The 27,745-nt window shown below is 35.2% G+C and overlaps 3 protein-coding genes across 6 annotated transcripts; 1 reads left to right on the forward strand and 2 right to left on the reverse strand.

Moving 5' to 3' along the window:
• Positions 1 to 446: 446 nt before the first annotated feature.
• On the reverse strand, positions 447 to 5,830 carry Ctps (CTP synthase). Its single transcript, XM_046619848.2, has 11 exons — positions 5,560 to 5,830; positions 4,180 to 4,350; positions 3,938 to 4,023; positions 3,729 to 3,860; positions 3,363 to 3,527; positions 2,961 to 3,248; positions 2,754 to 2,842; positions 2,342 to 2,640; positions 2,090 to 2,197; positions 1,731 to 1,943; positions 447 to 1,441 (listed from the first exon to the last, which is right to left on the reverse strand). Exons 1-11 carry the CDS (start codon positions 5,723 to 5,725, stop codon positions 1,347 to 1,349), a joined length of 1,812 nt encoding a protein of 603 aa, XP_046475804.1. The 5' UTR covers positions 5,726 to 5,830; the 3' UTR covers positions 447 to 1,346.
• Positions 5,831 to 7,144: 1,314 nt separating this feature from the next.
• Positions 7,145 to 9,381, reverse strand: LOC124216756 (lys-63-specific deubiquitinase BRCC36). Its single transcript, XM_046621667.1, has 6 exons — positions 8,812 to 9,381; positions 8,432 to 8,636; positions 8,259 to 8,347; positions 8,049 to 8,153; positions 7,825 to 7,927; positions 7,145 to 7,721 (listed from the first exon to the last, which is right to left on the reverse strand). The coding sequence occupies exons 1-6, from the start codon at positions 8,920 to 8,922 to the stop codon at positions 7,564 to 7,566; spliced, it is 771 nt and encodes a 256-aa protein (XP_046477623.1). The 5' UTR covers positions 8,923 to 9,381; the 3' UTR covers positions 7,145 to 7,563.
• A 684-nt stretch (positions 9,382 to 10,065) lies between these two features.
• Positions 10,066 to 26,951, forward strand: Vha100-1 (V-type ATPase subunit a family protein Vha100-1). Of its 4 annotated transcripts, none has more exons than XM_046620160.2 (12): positions 10,066 to 10,220; positions 10,282 to 10,411; positions 11,511 to 11,816; positions 17,270 to 17,382; positions 23,743 to 23,869; positions 23,956 to 24,132; positions 24,270 to 24,482; positions 24,602 to 25,364; positions 25,454 to 25,677; positions 25,764 to 25,980; positions 26,115 to 26,286; positions 26,373 to 26,951. In XM_046620160.2, exons 2-12 carry the CDS (start codon positions 10,295 to 10,297, stop codon positions 26,473 to 26,475), a joined length of 2,532 nt encoding a protein of 843 aa, XP_046476116.1. In that variant the 5' UTR covers positions 10,066 to 10,220; positions 10,282 to 10,294; the 3' UTR covers positions 26,476 to 26,951. The 4 variants fall into 4 exon arrangements, with proteins under 4 accessions (XP_046476116.1, XP_046476118.1, XP_046476119.1 ...); XM_046620162.2 differs by having other exon boundaries at positions 17,297 to 17,382; XM_046620163.2 differs by lacking the exon at positions 17,270 to 17,382 and adding an exon at positions 18,274 to 18,326.
• Positions 26,952 to 27,745: the final 794 nt, after the last annotated feature.

The following is a 27,745-nucleotide window of genomic DNA, read 5'->3' on the forward strand; positions in this document are numbered from 1 at the left end:
GATGAACAGAATCTTACTACCTACTGAATCTGGGAACGTAGAGATTCATTCTTGCAAGAAGAAGGCAGAGATTTGAGGTACAGTCACGCTTTGTAAGACTCTTCAAATTCAAATTATAAACAAAGAAAAATATTAGTTTCTCGAAAAAAATAATATCGTGCATGACTTGATGTTTGATTTCACATTGATGAACATTAATCAATAAGAAATGAGAAAAATTTTTAAAAACTTTCAATGACGAAGTGCAATTTGAATAAGCGAATTATTTGTTGCTCAGATATTTAATTGCTGATCAAACTGCAGTCATTATTTTTACACATGTTGCGCAAGTTCCATATGCGGTACTTAATTGGATTATATACATATTATTTATAAACTCAATGCATGCAATTCATTCTTGGATATAATGAAAAGTTACACTGTAGTCAATCACAATATCGTACATATAAAATATAAAAAAATGTATATTTCGATCAATGGAATACAACAAATTCAGAGTAAACCCAATAATAGTGATGCATGACTTAAGATTAAAAACAAATAATATTTTCCAACGCTAGCCACTCGTACTTTCGATCGCTATCCGTGCGCAAAATCGCATTTTATCGCAGATTGAAAATAAAATTTCCGTGTAAACAAAATATCTTTTACAAGATTTCGTTGGAATCGAAATTATGATATTTTCGCCCATATACGTTTTTACGTCGACACGCCCGTATGAATTTTTCAACATCTGCTTTACATGTCGTATGCACGATAAAAGTGGAATTTCGTGCTGAGATACTTGATGTGAGATTTTTACAATCTTCTCCCATGTGTGATGAAGTGATCGACGTCCTTCCAGCATGGCAATATTCATGCATATATGTAAGTGTTGTTTATAATTAATTAATAATAGAGCAACCAATAACTCTTGCTCAATATTCTCTAACGTAAATAGAAACTCAAAAACGTTGAAAAACAACCGTAACCCTAATTTGTCAGTTGTAAAAAATGGATGTGTAGTACTTCAATACAAAATGTGGCACTAATTCTTAGATCTACATATTATAATCAAATACGGGATCTAACAGCCTATATTCGAAAATATATGTTTTCGAAAAAATCATCAATTATTTATTTTTATGCAACTACGATTATTAATAAAAAATAACGAAGTCATGTAACTATCTTTAAAATGTTATGAAAAAAGGCTACGCGATTAGTTGAATTTAGAATTGTCATGTAATTGATAAAATAAATATTATATAAATAAAACAGTTTCGTAAAATTCATAAATTTTGGAATAAATTGTCGTCATTCATATATTGACAACCATGAGCTATCAAATTATATTATTATCAACATCAATTGTCCGACACTTTTGTGCCAGGGTTTCTCGAATCATTAGATATCTGCAATTTCTCTAGTGGCAATTTTGTTACAATTGGATAGTCTTCATCTGGAATCAAACGAATCAAAAAATCACTCAATAATCATAAATGGGTTACCCGGTTAACATACAGCACGTGGTTCATGAGTAACTGTAATGATTTCGAAGTGATAGAAATCCAGTTTTTAAGACATCTATTATGTATATATATATATATATATATATGTATATATATATTTAAAATTGGTTCTTCAGTTATAATTGTTTCTCTTTCTACGGTATATATATGTATATATATATATATACCGTAGAAAGAGAAACAATTATAACTGAAGAACCAATTTTAAACTTATCTCACCTGAATCATTGTCGCTAAGTTGACGTGGCGAGAGTCTGCAGCCCCTTGCCAGATAAGATTGTAGCTTACCCACACTCGCTAATATTAGTCCCAAGAAAGGTGGCGAAGGATTGAGGGGCCGAGACAAATATTCGGGATGATATTGAGTTGCTACATAGTAACGATGACCTTCCAATTCGACTACCTCCATTCTCACTTTGTCGTCGTCATGTCCTGTCGCAGTCAAATCATAGATTCAGACTATGCGTTATTCAGATTGTAAATAGAATATGGTTAAACTTTATAATATTCAATATTCAGAAACAGTATAATTAGTTTGACCCGTTTACTGCTAATTAGTATTACGCCTTAGAACTTACCAACAAATTTCAATCCCGCGGCTTCGAGATCTGCAACGTATTTTGGATTCACTTCATATCGATGCCTGTGTCTCTCCTCAATGTCGTCTTTATTACCATAGAGTTGTTCTGCAGGAAAAGGTAAAGAATAAGATTGTTAAATACTCTATTGAAATATGCGTTGCAAAGATTTTCAGAACCAGGAGTGTGCAGAAAATTCTGTGCAACAATATTGGAAAATTACATTCCACTTTCGTAAATGCTTGTAATTACTTATGACGGAATTAGCTGCTGTAAATCTAGTTCGCCTCTTTCCAAGTCTCATCGTTCCACCCATCTGACCCTGATTGTGCTCCGGCATGTCAATGACTATTGGATGATTGGTATCTGGTTCAATTTCCGTGCTATTAGCTCCAATCAAATGAAGAACATTCCGAGCGAATTCAATAACAGCTGCTTGCAGCCCCAAGCATATTCCAAGGAAAGGTTTATCGTTTTCTCTGCACCATTTACACGCCTCCATCTTCCCTTCTATTCCGCGCTTTCCAAATCCACCCGGCACAATCACGCCACTACACACATTTAAATATTACAATTTCAAGATTTTATTAACTTAGTCGATGTACGGCATAATTTTTTGCTATAATTAAGCTTTACGATAAAATCAGTAAACAAAATGACTTACTCGCTCTTGCAAAGTTTTTGCCATGCTTCATGATACAAGACTGGATTTTCTGCTTTTGTAGCCTGTTCCAAACTGGCAGCTTCAATGTACTGAAGCAAATATTTTCATTATAATGTCAATTATGAAGATGAAACGTATACGAGTTTTTAAAGGAATTGATTAACTTTTCAATGTTAATTAGTGAATACCCAAATTTAAAGAACTCACGGTTAAATTCAATTTGTAGCCAGCTTGTACAGCTGAATGTTGCAATGCTTTAGTGACCGACGCATAGGAGTCCTCCAATTTAGTGTATTTCCCAACGAGACCAATATTCACTTCTTTACGCAAATGGTCAATGCGTTCAGCGAGATCTCGCCATTTTCGCATAAAATGGCGAGGTCGTGGCATACTGATATTTAATTGCAGCCTATCGTTCAGGAACTCGATAATCTTTTGATGCTCCATCAGTAATGGAACACGATAAATCGAAGACAAATCATGAATGGTTATCACCTATAGAACGAAAGTATTATTAATCAGTGAAAATCTGAACATCATTATGCTGTCAATAATTGCACTCAGTGCTGTGTATTGGTTAAATGAATTAATTGCAACAATCGTAATTACCTGCTCAGGGGCAACATGACAGAAATTAGAGATTTTCTCCTTCACCGAATCACCAATGGGTTGATCGGATCGGCAAACAATTAAATCTGGTGACAGACCCAAGCCACGCAACTCCCTGACACTGGATTGAGTTGGTTTTGTTTTAGGCTCGCCGGTAGAACGAGGCTGAAAGTTCAAGAAATTTATTTGTAACATTAATTGTATTGCTTCGGTCGAACCATTCCAATCTTGATAATTACAACTTTTTGTTTCAAGAAAGAATTTGTTTAAAAATTTGTAATATAGATAATCTCTGGTTTGGATTCGTGACAATAGATATATTCAATTATTCCCATGTCGACATTATTACTAGGCCTACAAATATACCTGAGGAACAAGAGATACATGAGCACAGCAAAAATTCTCCCTCTTTACTCTGAACTGAAATTGTCTAAAAGCTTCAACAAAAGGCATTCCTTCGATGTCTCCAATAGTCCCACCGAGTTCGACAATGCAAACCTAAAACAGAAGAAACAATCCAGAAATTAAATACTCCGCAATAAAATCACCCTATTTGGAGAAGACGATTCGAATACCTCGGGTTTGTTTCCATCCTGTGTCACGGACTGATGAGCCATTTTTTCTACCCATTCTTGAATAGCGTCTGTGATATGCGGCACCACTTCAGGGAAACACATACATTGTTACAATAACTTTATAACAAAAGGAGATGGAAAATACCATGTATTATAAAACTGGAACACGCATGTACCGATATTTGTATTCTCTGCTCATTGCGCAAACAATGCACTCATAGATAGTGGAGGAGAAAAATTACCTTGAACAGTTTTGCCCAAGTAATCACCACGTCGTTCCCTGGTAATAACAGACTGGTATATTTTACCCGTTGTGATGTTATTATCTTTATGGAGAGTAACGTCGAGAAACCTTTCATAGTTTCCCAAGTCAAGATCCACCTCGCCTCCATCGTCAAGAACATATACTTCGCCTAAAACAGATTAATCGTGATGATAATAAAACAATCGACTTTGAGTGCGTTTCAATAGATTAGTTGCTTTGAGAATGGAAAGAAATCACGTGAATTTTAACCTCTAGAGGACCGGAAAACCGATAAATCGGCTCACCCTGTAATATGAACTTTGTGTATAGTTGATACATGATACCCAGACACTGATTTGTGCATTTCTCAAGAGCGATTTTAACTCTCAAATCCGCGTCGTCTAACGGTTGAAAGCTAATCAAAAACAAAGTTCAGGCTAATTTGTACAGCGCATGTTATGACTATAGCAGATATATGATAGTTGCACTGTTTCAACTCGAACAAGACCAAAAGAAAGTAGCTGTGCATTCATGGAACAAGAGAACATGTATAATTAATAAACAATCACAGACAATTGAATCATGTTTTTCAAAACAACAGTACAAAAGGTATTGTTTCCCTTCACACTGGATTTTATGTACCAATTATTCCGAGTATAGAACAATAGAACAATTGGTAAATTTTAAAAGGGAAAAATTTGTTTTTTTAATATTGTACCGAGAACCGTTGGACAATTTACTTATTATCGAAATTCAAGCTGATAGCTGACGATGGAATAGCCAAGTGTACCATATGTCTGAATTTCTACATAAATATGAGTGGAAGAAGCAATAAATTATATTGTTATCAACAGGTGAGTCCATTATCTGAAAATGTAATTGAATCAGTCTGTTTTCGTCAATCTTGTTTTAGAATCATGAAAAATTTTGTAGTACGCTATGACCTACGATTCGGAATTTATCAACAGGTGTACAGATTCAAAGGCAATGCAGTTTCTGCGCTGTTTCGAAAATTGCCAAGGATTAAACTTTTATATTTCGTAAGAGCTGCAATCATTTCGTAATACCCCGACACGTGTTTATGGTGATATTTGATAATTATTTTTGTTTGAATCAGCAGAGCAGAACTATATCGATCGAATACATGATATATCGATTGTTGATCGAACCTTTCGAATTCCGAGAAAATCACGTGACCTTAGAAACCGCGCCAAAGAGTGCGCACACGAACAAAATGGCTTCGTAGCGACCGCATGGTCGAGATCGAACAGGGTTGTAAAATTCTTATGAAATACAACAATCATTAGAAATGATAAATTGCCGGCATCGGTAAGATCGGCGACAAACGGACGTCTCGGAGTCTTTGAAATAAACTCACCGTGTTCGTATGGCGAGAATGTCCCTGCGTCTATATTTATGTATGGATCTATCTTGATGGACGTCACATGAATACCGCAGTTTTTCAAAATCGTACCGAACGAACTAGCGATTACACCCTTACCCACCCCGCTAATTACACCGCCGGTTACCAATATATACTTCATTACGAATCGAATCTCGTTGATTTAACGGGAATTTTCAATCCTCGAACCGTACGTCACAGACCTTCACTCGCGCCACACACACCGTGGTCTGGACTCTGGTTCGACACGATGCGGCGTGGAGATAAAGAACACCGCACAATCGGTTCTGATTGGTCGAACAGATACGTGACGTTACCGGAATTCTCGCACGAGAGGATGTTCGAATACTACACAATATTGATTTACCCCCAGCGTTATAATTGTAGATTATAATTATGTAGGCTTTGCAGGGAACGTGTATAGCCCGATGAAGGCGAGGAAAATTTATATAATTTTTGTAAAATGGTTTTCGGGTTTATTTACGATGGAAAAGAGCAGACGCCGACGCGTACGTTCGAAATTGATTTAAACCAATTACGGCGAACACGGCCCGCGCGAATATTTGAATCTAAAAAATGAAAATCACTAGATAACACTAACATCGAACTGACGCATCAAGTTTTTAGAACTTGGGTTATTTTGTTTGGACAACACAATAATTACTCTGAAAAATTTGATAGTCACAGGGTGTGTACTGCAAGCGAGAATTTAGATTTCAGGACTATTACAGTAATTGGTGGGAAAATAATTAAAAAATTCGAAGATCTTTACTTCATTTTCTTAAAAAATTTTAAAAACAATATAATTTGGTTAGGTGTTAAATAAAAATATATGTAAAGCAGTTTATATACAGAATGAATTACTAACGACTGCATGGTTCGTCTGCTAAAATTTAACGCATTCAAGACCGCGTATTATAAATTAAATGTCACAAGTTTCGATCAAAAATGTATTACGTCAACTGTTCCATGATGAATCAAAATATATCAGGATTTTTCCAGGACTTAAGGAGCAATTTTTGTTTTTCAGGATAATTACAGGATTTAAGGATATTCGAGGAGCATTAGACAATCTGTAGATAACGTTTTGAGCACGTTGTGGGAATTGTTGAAAGTGATACTGAATTGATCGTGAAAACTGTAAATATACAAAGGTGAAAACAAACAACAATGTTGTTGATTGTTTACGTATCATTGGCGAGTACAGCGACTGATTAATCCAATAATTTTGCATTACGGAAGATTCCATTCATTATAGAATGTATAACACACTCAACGTGTTTACGTGTTACGTTATTGTGTTCGCAAATGCAATTCAGTAGATTTGAAACAAAACTATAATTCGACGAGACTGAATTGAAATTTCGCCAATAAGAAACGAAGCATGGAATCAGTATCGTGATACTTAATTTGGTAATAAAAATGCACCAAAGAAATGGAAGAACTGCCTAGGAAAATAGAAGTATAAAAAAATCACGCATTCTCGTCTGGCCGACGACCTTCTATGAATGCGTCAACAATGAACTTGTGGATTTTATTGACTTGCGACGAATTACGGAAATTAGTTGTTAAAAATTTATTTTCAAATTTTTGCATCTTATCGTGCACGAGGCTAATATTTTCCTTCTCTTCTTTCCATATCTAGATAACATAGTTATATTTTATAAGATATCTATCAAATTAGGCACTATAGATATAAAAAATTATTTTTATAAATAACAAAAGCTCTCACTTCTTACATAAAAGAGAGTAAATATGTATTCTAGTGAAAATACAGAATTCAGACTATTGCTAAGAGCTTGTAAATAAACCATATATTTAATTAAAAAATAGCAGTGTCTAACATTAGATTGGGAAACGATACGGGTACTACGACGAATATCACATTCAACGTTTGTTTTAAATAATAGACACTTCCTGTACAATGGTATACTTTTTTGATCCGCTTAACGTCGTTTTTTACCCTTTACATTCAGACTTTTAAAGTTTCATTGATTCTGTACACATGTTTTGTAATTCAGCAAGTTGTTTCTGCAAGAACGTAGCCCGCGTTTTGTTCAGGGCTAGCCTTGTCTCAAATATTGACACCAAAGGTCTCGTTACAATATCCGTTATATGCGCCAAAGCCCTTGTATGAACTGAAAGAAAGTTTTCAAATTCATGAATTGCAAAATAATAAAAATATTGTTCAGCTTTGCTGACTGTAATTCTGCCTATAGTTGCACCTGTGATTGTACAAACCTGCGCGATTGTGAATAGTAGCCATCAAATCTGGGTGATTTTTACAAGCTTCTGCGCTGTCTTCTTCTTCTTGGACCAAAATCTTTGGTAGATCTGTCATTGTCTAAAGATGTGAAAAAGTTAAAAAAAAATTTCATAGATGAGAATATTTCGTTTATGTACTGAAACTGCAGCTTGTCACATCAATTTTAGAATACAGTGTTCATGCAATTATTCCAACTCACTTTTAGACACTGTTCCGAAAGGTCAGGGGTGTATAGAATTTCTAATGGTATCTCAGTTGCTTCTCCATTATGCGACTGAAAGCAGGTTACAAGTGCTTCTTGTTCCTGTAAAAAATTAACGTAGATAAAAACAATAATCAATCAGGCTTAGAAGCCACTAGATTAATAATTTGCAATTTGCATTATTAAATATTATGAGAAAAGTTTCACCTTCGAATCTTTGCCTTCTGAAAAAACTGAAAATATCAACCCCACAAATCCATGGTCCATTGTCTGATAGGTGGCTTGTGTTCTAACATCTGAAACAAAAGTAAGCAATGAGATCATATGAAATACTACACGGTCACTAATTTACTATTTTCTTGGGTAATTGTTATTCTTACCAACATGTGACGGCCAAACTGTGATATGGGGATGAGAATGGTACCAGCCAAGTACACGCATCGGACGATTAAGTTCAATTGTCAATCGTTCCGCCTCCGCCGCTGCTTTCAAAACTTGTTCCGATGATATTTCTACGCGATCTTTTTTTTTGTCCGATCGCCGCAGTATTTTCACAGCAGATACGTTGGCAATTCCAGACTCTAGCTGTAAAATTTTCAGGTTTTTTAAATCTCTATCTACGCTGTCAATGAGCTGTGATCTTCCATAAACAGAATTTTGACGTGTAAGTTTGATGAAAATAAAATTACAATTCATAGAAAACCCAGGAATTATCTCGACGTTTCGATACGAAATATGTAAAACAGTAAAGATCACTTACATTTCCAATGAGCAGTCCCATAACTTCAAAATTCTCTGTCGACAAGGCATGTTGAAGACAGACCATATAAACGTCAGCGTGTAGCTCAACTTTGTGCAATGCAACTTCCATGCTTGCAAGGAAATACTGTTTCTTAAGTTTTTCCCGATTCACTCTGCAAATTCTACATCGACTTTTGGCCCTAATACAACCGAAAATACAACAATTCGCGATCGGTGTATAACCAATAAATCCGTAGCAATAAACAAATTTTCCCTCTACTCCCGCAAGAGGCGTTCAACACTTACGAGTATATATATTACCGACTAAGTCCGCAGTACTAACATGCTTTTCGATATCGAGAATACTTCCAAGACCCAGAGAGCAAAACCCTTGTCAAAGAGCGTAGCGTCGATTCTCGTCTTGCCGCGGAAGCGTCGCTGCGATTAGCTGACATAGGCCATGTTCGTAAATTGACTGACAGTACTCAAAATTCCCTAGGACAGAGTCAGAGCTATTCACGAACTTGAAAGCGCAGAAGAGATAAAAGATTGCTGACAGTACTGTCAGTCAATTTTCGAACACGGCCATAGAAATAAGATGGGGGCCCATAAACGTCAAATTTGGCGTAGATGGCGCCAATGTTCTAGGACCATTTGCGAGCGTAAAATCAAATTATCTATTCGTGCCAAAGATGTCAAATGATATTCGCGACAGTGAATCCGGCAGTTGGACAGTTTGTCAATCAATGGATGAAATAAAAAAATTGTTCCAAATAACATTTATTGGACATACGCACGGAATGAGGCATATGAGGTTGCAATAAAACGAGGTTATGTTATTCGGCTATACGTTGACTGAGGATGTATCTTCAGTCAACGCTTAGTTGAAGCAGTTGAAGTGCCAGAAAAATTGCATTATCAATTTACCGACACCTACCAGTCCAGCCGTTCAGTGTGCATTCTACAATGCCGGCACAGTCAACCGATATACCGATAAGAAGATTTTCCTTCTCTTTTTTATCTCTTAACACAAAGAGGGCTAATACTCAACACCTACCGTCCAATTTTTTTCCCTATATCTGTGATTTCCTACAATACCGACGGATACCCATATGTATATGCACACCTGTTCTGAACGGCTTTACGCACGGTTTTATGTGTCATCAATTTTCCGCCGTATTTTTTCTTCCGAAGGGAGGCGGCGCGTGACCGATCAATCGATCGGCGTTCGGTTAAAGTCGGCTTTTGCACAGCTTCGGCATCTTTCGTGTTCTATTCATAGTATTCAGCAAGCGAGAGCCGAGTGGGCGGAACGGATTGCAGCAGTGAGCAGTGACTAGTCGGCAGTCTTCGGTCTACGTTGGTGGTAATTTGATCGTGCCGAAGAGTTTCGACCGAAATCGACGTCCGGGCCGAGCTTTTGACCCGGTAATGAAAATCTAGATACACTGTACAGTGACAGTTATTTTGACGGCAGTTTTTTTCATAGAACAAACGCAAAGATGGGATCCCTTTTTCGGAGCGAGGAGATGACCTTGTGTCAGCTCTTCCTCCAAAGCGAAGCAGCTTATGCCTGCGTGTCCGAGCTCGGAGAATTGGGCCTCGTTCAATTCCGCGACGTGAGTTTAAAACTCCTAATTTAATTCGTACGATATTATACTCCTAGGCGATATCATAACCCCGAATATTTTTAACCTCTCGCATGGTAATTTTCCTCCTTCCATACATCCGTATTGATCGCCTGGTCACATCTTATTGTACCAATTGTGAAATTTCCATGTTAATTGTAAGAGCGGAATGACGGGTGGGGAAAATTCCGTCGTCAATTTTATGCGATGTGTACGTTCTACAGATATTGTTATCCTCTATCGGAAGTAATTGATTCTCAACCAAGAATCGTTTGAGCATTGTCTCAGAAAATATTTTTTCACCACACAACCTTCGTCCAATTGCCACTGTCGTCTTAGGTTGTGAACAACATTAGCAACTTTTGCAGCAATAATTCTAGAAGATTTTTTACAATTTTATGGCTGTACAGTAAACTTTCATTATTCGCCAACTATAGTTATCGACTCAGTATAAGAAAAGTTTCAGATGTTGATCGACAAATTATGTTTCACCATTGCTCGTTATCGTCACTGGACGCGCATAAGAACTAGCTAAATATTCATTTTTTTTTTGCTCTCAAACTGTAACGTGGAGACTAATTTTTATACCATTCAATGGATTTAGAAACTTCTTTACATCTAAATGTATCAATTTGTCAAATCTTTTCCTTAAACTTAGGTTTGTTACAAACTGAACATCTGATAGGATCTTTGGAATTTAGGGAAAGTATGTTGTAGTCTATGTCCTACGTTTATCATGTTGTTACAACTCCTATTTTACCTTCTTGAGTAGCCTGCTTACCTTCATTTCGCTCAATGGCATAAAATGAATTTATAGTTTAATCTGATCAACATGAGAATTAGAAGAATAATATGGGAATGACGAATTGTTCAGTCAGAAAATTAGAAAAGTTTGCAAACTTTAAGCATAGAAAATTTGTCTGATTTCTGAAATTTTGTATTAAATTTGCCTGAATGTCTCTTCTTTGAATATCGTACATTTATTTGCTTGATGAAATCAGGTCTTCTGCTTGTCAAATAAGTCTTGTAATAACTTTTGCTTTATAACTTGAGAAGTAACTTTATTTACACTGACTTTGTGATTGGGCAGTTAAATCCAGACGTCAATGCGTTCCAACGAAAATTTGTCAACGAGGTACGGAGATGCGACGAAATGGAGAGGAAATTGCGGTATTTGGAAAAAGAAATTAAGAAGGATGGAATCCCAATGCTCGATACCGGTGAAAATCCGGAGGCGCCGCAGCCCCGAGAAATGATAGATCTTGAAGCGACTTTTGAGAAGCTTGAAAATGAGCTGCGTGAAGTGAACCAAAACGCTGAAGCTCTAAAGCGTAATTTCCTAGAGCTGACCGAACTGAAGCACATACTGAGAAAGACTCAGGTTTTCTTTGAAGAGGTAAGAATCTAATTTCCCTTTTTTCTTATGTCAGGGGATATATATTCGATACTGAAGATAATTATAATTTTTTTCCTTTTTTATTTTCTTGGTTTTGTAAAATCACCCTTTATATTCGTTCTGTGTTATATAACAATTGGTATGGAAGGATTTAAGTACCGAATCATTAACTGTTCTATTAACATACGTAAGAAGGGCGGGTATATCATGGCTGTGGACTTGTAATTTTGTAAAAAAGAAAAGTCGATTTTAACATTAATGTGGTTTATGTGCTCCTCCGATGAAAGAGATATTCCTGACCGGCTGATGTTGGTTGAAAGAAAATTTTCTTTTACATGATTATTATTCAGCAGATGAAGAATCATATTATCACATGATATTCGTAATAAAGTTTTTTGATATTATTGTGAAAGGAGAATGTACTAAAGAATGAATTATTTTACTACCATGTGATCAATTGTATTTTATGTATCGCGTTACGAACATCTTTAATAAGTCCTGTGACTTCTATTTTACAAGAAGTGCTTCTACATTAACTGCGTTCAGATGTGAGGCAAGGCGTGTTACATTTCCAAACAAAAGCAGCTAATTATACTTCGCAAGAGTTATTAACTGCTGCAGAGACACTGCGTCATAAAAAGTTTTCCATCAAACACGTCAAGCGGTCATAGATATCTACTTTTGAGGTGTAAGAATACTTATGTAAAGCGTCTAAACAATAGCTGAGGAAATTAGAGTCAAACTATTACCAATTTCAGCCGTAATCGCTAATCGTGGTAACAACATATTCTTTGAAATCCACAAAAGATATTGTTTTTTAATCCTGATTTGTGTTTCCAAATATCAGTAGGAAGCTATTTTAAGAAATTTTTTTACTAATATTATTTGAAAAGTAATCTAATTTCAATCGGTGAAGGGCAAAGAAGAATATTTTGATATTCATTGGTTTTCACACAGCCATTTTATTCGCAAATAGTACTAAACGTATTTGCACGATGTTTAGTTTGTGAATTATATAACATTTTGGAAAATTAACATTAACATCGATGCAGTAGTATCTTTGAATTGAAAGAGATCCGAAGCCTCCAACAAATATTTCATTTCAACATTTTGCCACAAGCATATTTATACTCAAACAGAAAGAAACTTTTCATTCTTCAAAGACAAAACCTGGTTTGTCATTATCATACGTTAATTTTTTAGTTCTTACTGCTACTCGTATGCTGCTGAATGTGAATATCTAAAATTAACTTTATACTTTACTGAAGTATAATGGTTTCATTGCAAACATATATATTATCAGTTTCCGCTTATAAGAATCTTCATTCGACATACACGATTGTAAATTGTATACGGATGGCGCTTTGCGTAGCTAATTAAAATATGAAAGAAAAAAAGAAAAAAGAAAAAACAATCCGAGATCTCAAAATGCATGAAAAATTTATAAAATTTGCACCACAGTACCTGATGCTAGTTATTTTTCTCTGCTTCTTCAAATCCTAACAGAATGCCATGGCACTTTACTTACCACGAATGAAATAAAACACCATTCGTTTTGTTAGTATGTATTACTTGATAAAAGTAAGACTAATACGGATATTAGTTGGATGAAAAAAAAAAAAAAAAAAAAAATAAAAATAAAAATCGAAACAAGATACGAAACGAAAAAAGAATAAGCCTGTGACGCTGTCTGGGTTTAATGTTACTAATTATTTTGTTGAGTGATTCTAGGGATGTTTATGTGTCATTGTTGCCAACTAACAAAGGTTGCAGCCTTGCAACAGACACAAGTCACTTGTTACGCTCTGTCTCCCCGTTATTACATTTCAAGCAACTCCTTTGCCCGTCACTTCGTACTGTTCTTGTTAACTTCAATGCCGATTAAGAAATAATACCAGCGCATGATCGTCCGTCTGGTTGACATTTTTCTCGGCATACAAAACAACGAACGGCACGAATTATGTATTGTGACCAACACAAGTTTCCTCCTAATAAAACCCAAACACTTCCAAGGTTTGAAAAATTACACACGTTTAATTGTTGTCTTGGCCAGTTCCAATGCACGTATAAAAAAAAAAATTTCTTCGTATGATTGTGGGGCTTATCGTAGTTATGTTTTTCAACCTATGAACGTATATCGAATCGTCAGTTTATTGGTAAACCTTGTATCGTTTGTTGAAAACTGGAAACAGACCGCTGTGCCTGTTTTTTTTTTTTTCCTTTTTGTCTGTACAAGTATATTTGTCATTTTGTCAGTATGCCGGAAGTGTGATCGAGATGATAATCGTTTCTTTCGATATAACGTTGCTTGTTCAAGCATGAGATAAAACGGGATTTTTATCTGGGTGTAATTTGAATACAGTCGTGAATGTAGGTAACAGCCGGATCCGAATCAGTTCTAACGATGTATTCTGCTATTCAAACTATCGGAAATATGATGAAATTAGTTGAACGTTGTCTGCGAATCGAACCAAGAATTTATACGTTATCTTGAAACAAACTTGAAAAAAGATGAAATATATCAGCGTTTGTGAAATCCTAGTTCTCTTTTTAATCCATTATTAATCATGAAAATCAATTTCATCAGAATCGAGATTAAAGTGTCTAAAAATCAATTACGTTTTGATACTCGTATCTTTGGAGATTAAACTGAAATCATAAATCAATTCTGCCACTTAATTATAGTTCCAGGCATTGAGTAGTGTACGTTTTTTTTTTTTACCGCCTATACTTACAAATGGCCTGACTTACTATTACGATTGTTCTAACTGAAAATTCTCATTCTCTGGTAGTTTGAGTTGATTAGAATTAATCGATGTCAATTATTTGCTCCATACTAATATATTATATAATATAATATATGCAGACGTTTTATTTCTCTATATCATACTAAATAGTCCGCGTCCTTAGAAGTTGGGTACATTTATACATACATAGCATAAATTTAGCCAGCCATGGTAGAAAGTAGGCAGTGATTTGACCTCGTCTTTAAGTCACATGCTACTACGTCATATAGTATCAAGGTTTCTCTGTCGTGACACTGAGTATGAAATATAATCGTTATTTCCTTTGTTGGATCTATTACGTCACGGAAGTAAAGCATGAAGCTTTATAATTTCATACATGGGAAAATAGGATTTTCATATGGCTAAGAAATATGCGTTAAATTCATCTTTATTTCCACAAATCATTCATTAAACACTAAGCCTTTACATAACGTAACACGGTAACTCGTAATATAAGTTATCTGTAAAAAATGTACACATTTTTACGTAAACTGTCCAAGTGGGATAATTTGTTGGATAATGTGGGCAAATGTAAAAAAGTTAATGGGCTGTACGAAGTCAAGAGAATGAAGTGACAATAGTAAAAAAAAACTATTTCACGCTTATAATTTGAATCAGTAATACAAAATTAATAACACTGCAAACCACTTCAACACCTTTAGCATTTCATTTTTAGATTCTATTTTTACTTCCATTATTTAACGATTTTGGAAGCAAAGAATCACTTTTATCTTTTCAAACGTTAAATCTTATCACAAGTTGTGACATTGAGTGGATTTACTTACATGTAGTAATCAGAACAATATGAATGATCGTAAGATTTGTAAATCAATTAGTCACGTGATCCGACCTATGAAATTATAAACTTCTTGTCCGCAATTTCAAATTCGCATGCTTTGAAAATTTTTCAATTTCTTCTCAGAAGTAACGCGTATTACGTATCTCTCTATTTTCTATTGCTGGTTTATAAAGTCAGTTCCTCCCGCTTTGAAAGATAATTTTTAGATCAGTGTTAACTGGTACTGTAAACCGATGTATTGATTTATCTTATCAGCTTGGTATAAAACCACGTTGCTTATTAGCAAACTGAATTATCACCTACGTTACATACAGCAAGTAAGCGTTAACTATGCATGAACATGTCACAAGCCGCAGCATGGATTGATCCTGCTAATTCTTCCGTAATTTTGGCATCCGATCGCTAAAGATTTACTTTGAACTCATATTTCTGCTCTCAACATCTATAATCGCGGTTAATAATTTGATTCTATTCGTATAAACATCCACGATTTTGTTATAAAAACAAATTTTTTACATAATCAAATTTACACTTTCCAATTGTTATGAACCTTCAAGTTGTTACGTGTAATACATAAATGTTCCATTTGTTGATTTGAATTATTCGTCAATTTGTGTTATAAAAATGTAACGATATTTTTTTTTCTCACTTTTCAACGTTTGAATTTGATATTTTGATACTACAATATATTTTATACAATTTAGCGCGAGTAATTTATATAAGAATGCTTGTCTACTTTGTCAAGTGTATGAAACTCTTATCAAGAAATACAGTTTTCCGTCATTCATTATGAGTAATAGGTATGAGTAATATCACACGCATGTGTACGATAATTTATCCAGTAGCATGAGATTTATTCACATTAAACGGTTACGTCCAAACTACCCATTATAAATTACTTTAAAATAATCAATTACTTATGTAATCTGTATTCGGTCCTTTTTCTTCACTTTGTCGACCTATTTGACCATGAGAATTGGTCATTGCTATGTTTTCTTCATTTTTTAGAATACTAGTTGCAGCTGTTACGTTCAATAAGCGTCAAACAATTAGTTTTTGAACAGGAATCGTGTACTTTTTAATTCTGGGCAAAAATCTTCCATCCTTTTTGTAGTAAATTATAATTTAAACGCGATAATTTTGGCAGGATCCGATTATCTTAAGGCTTTGTGTGGCGTAAAGACTTGATTAGTTTACTTCGGTGGCATTCTACATTCGCATTACAATATGGTTGGTTAACGTTAGAATTTACTTGTCGTTTTACAGTTTTGCTTGTCGAATATAAAATGTCAATTGTTCGATTAAACAGATTGAGATTTTTGTAGATGAGCTAATGATGGTAATAGTTTTATTCAGAATCAATGCCTAAGTGACTGGAATAAGTGATGAAGAAATCCTTCGCTGTTGTTAATTGATTGCTATATTATCAATTCTGTAATTTCTTTTTTTTCGCACACTAGAAATCGTCGCTTACTATGATAAACCTGCATCATCCTACTTACTGTATTAGCACTGTATATATTATTATGAAATTGATGTACTCTACTTCATAGAATTAGTAACAGAACGTTGATAATAAATTAGCCAGACTTCCTTTTTGGTAGCAAAAAATTATCGAGGTAAGAGAAAAGTTGGCCGTTGAATTATTCAAGCGATACGTCGTTCCTAATGCTATGAAGGTATATGAAATTCCTCCTATCCAAGTCCTTCTCTTCGGCCCAATTCAAGGGCGATATTACGCATACCGTTGTAATTTGAATCGGTTTTCCACGTCCCAAAGTTTGAGAGGGAAAAAGAAAGAAAAGAAAAAAAAAAGAACATTGTGGGGAGACAGGGCATGAGGAGGGGTGATACGTGTCTGTTGCCAGGCTGAGCACGGAGGTGTCGTGTCGCAGATGGCAGACCCGAGCCGCGAGGAAGAGCAAGTCACCCTGCTGGGCGAAGAGGGCCTCCGCGCTGGCGGCCAGGCTCTCAAGCTCGGGTAATTAATTGTGGCGTAACACTGCAGAATGCAGAGCGCAGGGTTCCAGAAGTTTCTATGTTGACCAAAATACCTTGTCGCGCGCTGTTCTCTCACTTCTTACACGTTATTTGAAGCCTGGACAATAAAATCTAATTTAATGATTTTCTGAAAATTTATTCCGTCATACTTTGTTATCTGTCCGAAGAAAACGAATCGTTCTTTGCTTCGTTGGGGCGGAAAGCGAAACAGAACTTTGTAAGATATCGAACGTTTTCAACTCGTCGACCTTATTGAAATAGTAAAAGAGCAGCCTGCGTAGACAGTTTACGCTCTGCGATGGCTAGGTGATTTTGTATACCTTCCTTTGTTGTCGATGTCAATAACAAAGTCTTGTTTTAATAGTTCTTTCGACGCAATACCATTACTGCGGACATAAGAAAATGTTTGTTTATTTATATTTAACTTTAGTGCCCTAGAAGCTTTGTATGAACGCTATGCTCTGCACCATAGAAGATAGTGACCGAGGATCATAGACTGTACAATATGCATGATTCTGTGTGATTATTTTCTACTTTTTTTTCATCAACATTTTAATACCACATGCACCTTATGCACTGTACCGCGTCATGGTACTCGGTCATTAGATGTCAAATTATGAACGCCAAGAGCTTAAATTAAGTTTAGGCAGTTAGGCTTGGCATTAGTTTGCTATAAGGTGTTGCGATACTGCTTCGAAATACAAAAAAATAATGCTCTTATCCCAGTTTTGAAAATAATATGATTTAAGATACAAAAAAAAAAAAAAAAAAAAAAAAAAAAAACAATTAAATATCCATGTAATCTGGGACAGGCATTGAAACAAAGTGTTCGGTAGAGAGCGCAATAAGTCAGCGTGTTGTGTGGTTGCAGCACCTGTGTATTGCAGCAGACACCATAGGAGCGCACTATAGGAACCCGCTCAGGCAAGCTGATATCAAACGTTATATTTTGGCGTTCGCACAACCCTGTTTCTGATAATCTGTTGGTTATTTATTTTTTTATTTATTTATTGATTTATTTATTTTTTTTAATTTTTTTTTTTTCTATTCATGCTCAATGTCTGCCTGCAGCTGTAAAACAATATTCCCAATGCTACAAAAATATATCTGTAATGAAATTTTGATAATTGTCAAGGCATTATTAGCTGCGATTAACTTGAAACGAGATGATATTTTTCAAGTATAATCGTAACGATCACTTCGTACAAATGAGATATCCACTTTGCATTCGGTGTTGAAATTTTAATTTGATTGACACAAACTAATCAGCATATTATTCGTATCTTTTCAAATTACACCTCGTTATAATCGTCCATTTCTATCTTCACTTCTGTACTCTCGTTATTTTTATCTGTGAAATTTTATCTCGCAAATCCAATAACCAGATATGATAATTATAGCACTGATTATTGATTCATTGTTGAAAATATTCCATTATTGCTATCGTAATGTCGCATGTTAGATATTTCCAATCTTTCGTCAGGTTCATAACGAGTATTTATAGTACATATCTGACAGGCATTTCCTGCCACTTAACTACCCTGAGAATAAAATTTGACCATTTTCGTTACAAATTCAGAAAGAATTTCTTCTCTCTTTAGAATTATTCACCTCATTTACGGGAAGACAAACTTTGAATGTTCGGTGAAACAACGTGTCAAAAACTTGACAAGCAAGACGTATCACATTTTATCCTATACGCTTGTGATCCGGACACAAGTTTGCTCAGGTCGTTGAACACTATATTTTTGAAAATTCAACCTTGGCACCGTATTGTTCAAACGAACAAAATCCGAAGACGCGGAGCCTCAGCTTTAGTTTCTGTTTGTATGCCAAACGGATTTTGAACGAGTATCAGATGCATATTAAATAATTACTAAATAATGATTTGAAATGAATATGGTTGCGCTTTATTTCAGTAATGGTCCATTTGGCTTGTGAAGCCTGTAAGTGTTTCAAATTGACGATCGTTTTAACTCGAATAAAATGCAGCTTAAAAATGCTTTGACAATTATCGATGCTATTGAAAGACAAACGCGACTGTTGGCTATTAATTGTTGAAAATAACATTTTGTTTATTTGTTACCAATCGGATAATATCTGTTTGATACGTTTTTTTTCCGTTTTTTTTTTTATTACTTTGAAAAATCAAGTATTATTATATGAATAAGTAAACCAAAAAGAAAGACAAAAATATCAAAATAATCGTGCAGCACAAGATAGAAGAATTTTTAATACACTCGCTCAGTTTCATTCGAGAAATGAAGAAAATGAGAAGTGTCTACTTTTTTTTTAATACGAATTAGGTATGAGTAAAAGAATCTTGTGAAATTATTGACGATGAATTATTGTCAACACGAAGCTGTTGCTCGCTTTGAAAACAAATTTGAATCTTATTTGTCAATTTTTATTTCTTATTTTTTGGCCCATACGCGACGATACGACAAATTTATTACTCAGATCAAACATGTAGAGACATGTCATGTGAATAACATTTAAATGATGATGGTGTGGCCATGGGTATGTATGAACATGTATTTCTTTTAACACTGCCATTTAGCAGCACCAGCTTTTTTCCTTGTTAGTTTTCTTAGATTTACGATAACTATAATTTGTCAAATTGGCTAGCAGGATAATTTGCAGCGACATTCAATCCGTTCGTTGTCTCAAGTTATCGTTGAGAAACGTCAGCTCTAAAAGCCTTGTGCAGCTTCACGTTTCGACGATTAATTGTAAGACCGAGTAGATCTGAGAAAATTAACTACCGCTTAGATTCGCAATCCTGGCAAAAAATCTGCATGTTGCTTGATCGTTGGATTTATATTGCTCGGTGCGGTTTTTTTTATTTTTTATATGCTTGCCCCTCTTACATTCATGTACCATATACATCATTACTCGTACCAAAAACGATAACCGACATTAAAATTGTATTTTTTACTTATTTATTTATTTATTTATTTATTTTTTTTTCATAGGCAATGTACAAAATCATGCACACACTATGTAGTGTATGTATGTATAATTTACAGGTGTATATATACTCCAATATAAAACTATAACACAGTCTCCAACTCACTCACTCTGTACACTGATGTTATTATTTTTGAATGGTTTGATTGAAACTTTAGGGTAAAAATTTTTAATGAATAATAATGAATAGAAATTAAACAAAAAAGAAACAAACGATCGATTATGTTTTTTGAAGTGTCTATTAATATTGAATCAAATAAGAATTGCCGCTTACATATTGAAATGGTCAGTTCTTTTATATGTGTACTTTTGTACAAGATATATATCAACCAAGAGACACGGCAAACGATGGAAAATTTCTGACTTGCTATGAGTTTAAAGTTTATTGCAGCAATAAAAATGGCAATTTATATTTGGATCAAGCGCAATGGCATTGAAATACTCTCTTACATCTTGAGGCATCATTTTGCATCATCAAATCACATGTATATCGGTAGATATCGGTTGTCGTAATAAAATTACAACGAAGTATCTGAATCTCGAACTTATCGATAATTAAATAATAACCATATTAATTCAAAGTATTGAGTTCTGTTTTTTTTTTCTCTTTTTTGAATAAGAAACACGCACTTCACACCTCACGTGTAGATAATCAGTTTTCTCGCTTTTTGTGACTTTGTATACACATTTTTACTATATTACCTCGTGGAGGCGTTTCTCGTTAAATTCTCTCAAGTCGAAACGCACAGTTTGCGTCCGACAATATTGGACCGTCAACTCTGACGACATCAAAGAATACATCTAGGTTCTAACGCTTGAAGACTTTTTAGCTGCTTGGACAATTGTTTACATAAAACGTACGTGAACAAAGCGACGAAATTTTACACACAACGATAACCATTGAAATGAACTTTGAGGCAAACTTTTTTCGAATACAATTTATTACCCTTTTGGCAAACGGCTAGGTAGAAAATGTCGTAAGCCGTAAGATGCAAAGAGTACCTTCATTGATACCAGCACAATGAACGCCAAGAACCCGCGTTGAGACAGAGTGGCGTTGAAGCATTGTGGTCGTATATAGTGTGCTAATGTGGTTGTGTCTTGTCTGTTGTGTCGTCAGCAAGAGCACGCTGGCTTGAACCCCACCGAGTCCATGACACGTGCACTGATTAGTGACGATAATATCGCCCGCCAGTCTACCCTCGGTCCTGTACAGCTGGGGTACGTACCTAGATGCCTCCTCGACTAGTTACACTCCGCCCTATTTTTAACATCGGTGCTAGTATGATACCAACACCCCTACTTTAGTTATTCACCGCGCACATTACTAACACATCAAATTTCACTCTCATCTATATCTCTGCGAGCTCATCTTGTATGGTAAGATTTTAGTATTAGACTACGAAAGCGAACTGCGAATATACACCTTGTATTGTTCGTTTGCATACTCTGAGACCGGTACATAATTATCTGGCTCGCGGTCTCCTCTTGTATGAATGCTTCGAAATATTTGGAATCAGCGTCTTCAATTATGTATAGTTTTCTTTCTTTTTCTTTTTCTTTTTTTTTTTTTCCATTGTCATTGATAAACGTACAGAAATAGTATTAACGGATCGTGTTCGTGTTACGAAAAGCAAGTTTTTGGATATTGTACGAGCTCAGATGATGCATTTTTTTTTCATCAATGATTCTAAAATTCATTTTTTTTTTTTTTTTCTTTTTTCACTTCAAGAAATAAATTGTTGATATTGTGCTACACTCAAACTCTTTTAGCATTCTATAGTCGTAAAAGTTTCATGGTAGTATCATACGACTTGACTTTCTTACGCCTTGGGACTTGCACTCATGGACTTCTGCCTGCCTATGGAATGCTATCTATCCTTTCTCGAACAAATTCTGAACAATTTAAACGGAACAAAAACATAAAAAATGAGAAAATAAACAACCTTTAATTGTTGAATCACTTTTTCACCTCTATGAAATAATACATACGTTGTACCATAGAACGTAGCGTACCTGTAGTTGCCCTATTTCCCTTTCCTCTATGACCACCTAATAGTTGTATTAACAATAATAAGCACTATTTTACTCCTTAAGACAGCAGACAATATACAAATAGTTTCCCAGACAGTTCTTATTTTCATTTTTATGTTGTTTTTTTTTCAATGTTTTTCTCGGGCTTCTTTGTTGATCCTGAAATCATAGATTGATTATTTATCTATTCTGAAATAAAAACGTGCATATAAGGTTGCTATCGATTGCCTAAATAAAGTACAATTAAAAATATTAGCTACGTGTTGTTTGCATTATATCGTGTTGTTGGAATTTGAAAATCATTTCCTACCATCCTTTAATGAAATCTTTGGAAACATTCTATTCTGTTAATGCATAAAATAGACCGAACACCTCAAACACTAAACAGAAGCTGAACAAATCAAATAATCCGGCGATGCTCATTAAACAATACTTTTCTCGTATCATGTAATAGCTGCAAGTGTTTGGTTTGCTGTTGTTTTGTCTGAGTGTCGTTGTTGTCTTTTGAAAGTCTATCATATTATATATAATTTATAATTAAATATATTCGAGAAGAACTAAAAATCTTCCAAGGTATGTAAGCGACCATGGCTGCAAGAATCATCGTCCTGCTGTTATACACAATTCGACATGGTCTCCTCACAAATATTTGAGTTATTATATCATATTCCTGTCATTCAAATGGATGTTGAAAACTTTTCATTGAATGAGTATTGAATCATATCGACTCACATTGTTCTTTACTTCAACTACGATATGATTTATCTTTTTTTATTTCTAACTCTTATGATTTATGCGAGACAGATTTGTATATTGCTGCCGTAGTAAGTTCAGATGCGCTCTACAAGAAAAAAAAAGAAAAAAAAAGAAAAAAGAAAAAAACAACATATATACATACAGTATTTTTCGCTCTGGTGTGTATACCTATTGAATAATCAACAATAGGATTGAAACTTGAAAATATCCTGTCTGTAACTGCCATCGTTACATACTATATATTTTCATTCGTTTCCTTTAACACTTACGTGTATTTTGTGAATAAAATATTAGAGATTACCTTTAAAAAACTCTTTACGTAGCAAAATATTTTTCAAAAATCGAAATCAAAATCTACTTATTGTTAAACAGAAAATTCATTTATTCTATACCAGGAACAGCGCTGTCCTGTGTATTACACTACAATTGAATTTATTTGGAAAATATTTTCTATGAACACCAGGCAAACTAAAAGTTACTAATAACGTTATCTAAATCCATAGCTAGGCCCTGTATGTATACATATTTCACCAAATTCTTTTGTAACATGTATGTTTCAAATTTAATTCTTAATAAATAGTTTCGTCGCTGGAGTTATTCTCAGAGAACGCATACCAGCGTTTGAACGCATGTTGTGGCGTGCTTGTCGTGGAAATGTTTTCTTACGTCAGGCTGAAATTGAGAGCCCACTCGAAGATCCATCATCAGTGAGTATAAAAGATATAAAACTATGTTCAGGTACGCCAAGATAGCCATCAAGTCTTCTTCTAAAAATCTAATTTGCTTCTTGCAGAGCGACCAAGTGTACAAGTCGGTTTTCATCATATTCTTCCAAGGTGACCAGCTGAAAACTCGTGTCAAGAAAATATGCGAAGGTTTCCGCGCCACTCTTTATCCTTGCCCTGAGGCTCCAGCAGACCGCCGTCAAATGGCAATGGGTGTTACAACACGTATCGAAGATTTGAACACGGTAGGTCATTTCACACATAAATTTAAACACTCGTGTTTTTATCCCAATATTGTAGTTTTAATAATCCGCTATTGCATTATCGTACTCAAATCATATTACTGAAGATTCATTTTAAAAGTTGAGATATTTTTTTCCAGGTTCTCGGCCAAACGCAAGATCATCGACACCGAGTCTTGGTAGCTGCGGCTAAGAATATAAAGAATTGGTTTGTAAAAGTGCGAAAGATCAAAGCCATCTACCATACTCTCAACTTGTTCAACTTGGATGTTACCCAAAAGTGTTTAATAGCCGAGTGCTGGGTTCCGGTATTGGATATCGAGACTATTCAACTAGCTTTGCGTCGTGGAACTGTACGTATATACCTTGATTTACTAAATTAATCGTTTACTCTCTGATATCATTTGTGCAGAATCTCAGTGACTCGTAACGAGTTTTTAATTCTGCAAATCTGATGGTTGAATTTTTCCAGGAACGCAGCGGAAGTTCCGTACCACCGATTTTGAATCGTATGCAGACGTTTGAGGACCCGCCGACGTACAATCGAACAAACAAATTCACAAAGGGTTTCCAGGCATTGATTGATGCATACGGTGTTGCCTCATACAGAGAAATGAATCCTGCCCCTTACACTATAATCACTTTCCCATTCTTATTCGCTGTCATGTTTGGCGACTCTGGCCACGGACTTCTCATGTTTCTATTTGCCGGTTGGATGGTACTGAAGGAAAAGCCTCTCGCGGCTCAAAAATCTGACAATGAAATCTGGAATATATTCTTTGCTGGTCGTTACATTGTCTTCCTTATGGGCTTGTTTTCTATCTATACGGGGCTAATTTACAACGATGTCTTCTCGAAATCTTTGAACATATTCGGATCATACTGGTCCTCCAATTACAATATCAGTACGCTTCAACATAGCTCGGTGTTGCAATTAAATCCGAACAGTACAGATTTCAACCAGACTCCTTATCCATTTGGGATGGATCCAGTCTGGCAGTTGGCTGAAAACAAAATCATATTTTTCAACTCCTACAAAATGAAGATCTCTATAATCATCGGTATCATTCACATGTTATTCGGTGTTTCCGTCGGGCTGTGGAATTACCTTTACTTCAAAAAAATTGAAAACATCTTCGCCCTCTTTATACCCCAAGTTATTTTTCTGGTTTTCCTTTTCCTGTACATGGTCATTCTTATGTTCATCAAGTGGGTAAAATACGGACCTGCATCCGGTACGTTTCATTCTACGAAATGAATACTCAATAAATTTACACCGTTAATCATGTTTCGAAGGCTAAATATTGTAATTTTCATATTCCAGATATCAAATACTCGTCGTATTGCGCTCCCTCGGTACTCATCACTTTCATTAACATGATTCTCTTCAAAGATACGCCACAAGTGAAAGGCTGCGATGAATGGATGTATGCTGGACAAGGCGTTCTGCAAAAACTTTTAGTCATTATTGCGCTCCTCTGCGTTCCCTGGATGCTGATAGTTAAACCAGTTATGATCATGCGCAGCAACAAGAGGCAGCACTATCAGGTTTATATTATTAATATTTATCTCACATTCACGTGTCTTCATTTTTATTCGAACTCTTACTTTAATCGAACTCTTCGCTGCCGCAGTTGAACAATCATGGAACTGAAAATGGCGATGTGGAAGGGGCGCCCGGAGCTGCAGCGGCAAATCCCCCTGCCCCTCAAGGCGGACACGGCGAAGGAGAAGAAGAAATGTCAGAGGTATGGATTCATCAGGGAATCCACACCATTGAATACGTCCTTGGCAGTGTGTCTCACACTGCTTCCTACCTTCGACTCTGGGCTTTGTCACTCGCCCATGCACGTAAGTAACCAGCTGTAATGAATTAATTTTTTTTTCACCAAATTTCCTGAAAATTTGGCGTATAAATCTGTGACCTGTGATTTTATGTTACGTTACTTTTTCAATTGGCACTGTTATTATTCTGCAATTTTTAGAACTGTCTGAAGTACTTTGGGACATGGTGTTACGAAGGGGATTAGCACAAGAAGGGTACGTAGGTGGTATAATATTGTGGGCAGCGTTTGCCGTTTGGGCAGTTCTGACCGTCGGTATCCTAGTTTTGATGGAAGGGTTATCTGCTTTTCTCCACACGTTGCGTCTTCACTGGTAAGTTACCATTTGTTAAAAGTTACGAACACAAATCATCACTATTCTATACGACTTATTCAACAATTTGTCCTATTCGTCTTTAGGGTGGAGTTCCAGAGCAAATTCTACACTGGTCTTGGATATAGTTTTACACCGTTTTCGTTTGAAATAATATTAGATACTGCACAAGCAACAACAGAAGATTAAAAATGATCGAATTTACTTAAACCCGTCTATCTCGTCTATGAAACAATGTCAGATAATGTAAAATTACTGTGTAATATTTTGTTTTTATAGACATAGCGGGGCTTACATCTGAATATTAATTCCTGTTTATCGTGAATCTGTATTCGTCTCTATTTTAAATAATGTATTTCTGGATAATTGAAGTTCAATTATAATCACGAATTGTTGTGTTAGGCAATAGATTGGTAGGCGACTAACAATATCGTACAAAGCTACCGATTTTCATCAGTATATGTGTAATAATATTCATCAATGCCAGTATCGTCACATCGTCGGCGATGTATTTTGGATTTTTCTGTTTACCATTAAAAAGGGGTGGTAAAAAAATTAAATACGTACTTGATCAGGATCTGCTGTGGAATGTGTTAAAACTAATAATGAGAATGTCTTCAAACGGCAAATAGCTAGGTGGAAATAGAGAGTAATAATAAGCGTCATTCTCAATTTTTGACAACCCAATTACGATTAGCAGTTTTGATCATGCTATAACGATGAAATGAAAACTTACAATTGGATTTATAAACAATGTGAAAAAGAACGAATATGACCCCGTTTTAATGCATTGAAATTTCAAAAAAGTTATAGAAATTCCATTTGTCAGATGAAACTATATAAATTTAAATATCCATGTGTCCTAGGATTTAAAATATCAAAAATACACGTCCGATGAAATAATAATTACTATATTAATGTATTGAAACTGCTTTTGTGGTGTTATGTATTCTTTGGTGTTTAAAAATAAATGTCGCAATTTAGTGTAACATAGAAACACTTTATCACGTTACGTAGGATTGCAAGAAAAAAATAATTTGAACACATATCTTGTATACTTAGAAAACAAGATTATTCGTGGGTTTCCTATAATTTTTATTTTTACATTCTTACAAGTGAGGGCTGAAGTTTGAGTGAAGCACGCTATTTAGCAATTATTCATTCATCTTGCCCAAGTTATTTTCATGTAAATAGAACCATAAAGCAATCTTGTCAACATAAATAAATCTACGTCGTAGTTTTATCTCACAATTTTTTAAAATATCAAATTTTGCTTAACCGAATAGCCTGTATCTCTTGATGGTAAAGCCGGAACAACGGAGTTGCATGATCGATAATGATTTGATCGTAGGAATGCAGGTTACTTCGTGGGATAACAAGAGCGCAGAAATCTTTTTTGCCAGTCGTTGATAATCTCTCACGTTCACTATTTGTCACGTTTATTTCCGGTCATTCAGCT

Source organism: Neodiprion pinetum, chromosome 4, assembly GCF_021155775.2.
Source record: "Neodiprion pinetum isolate iyNeoPine1 chromosome 4, iyNeoPine1.2, whole genome shotgun sequence".
Taxonomy (NCBI): Eukaryota; Metazoa; Arthropoda; class Insecta; order Hymenoptera; family Diprionidae; genus Neodiprion; species Neodiprion pinetum.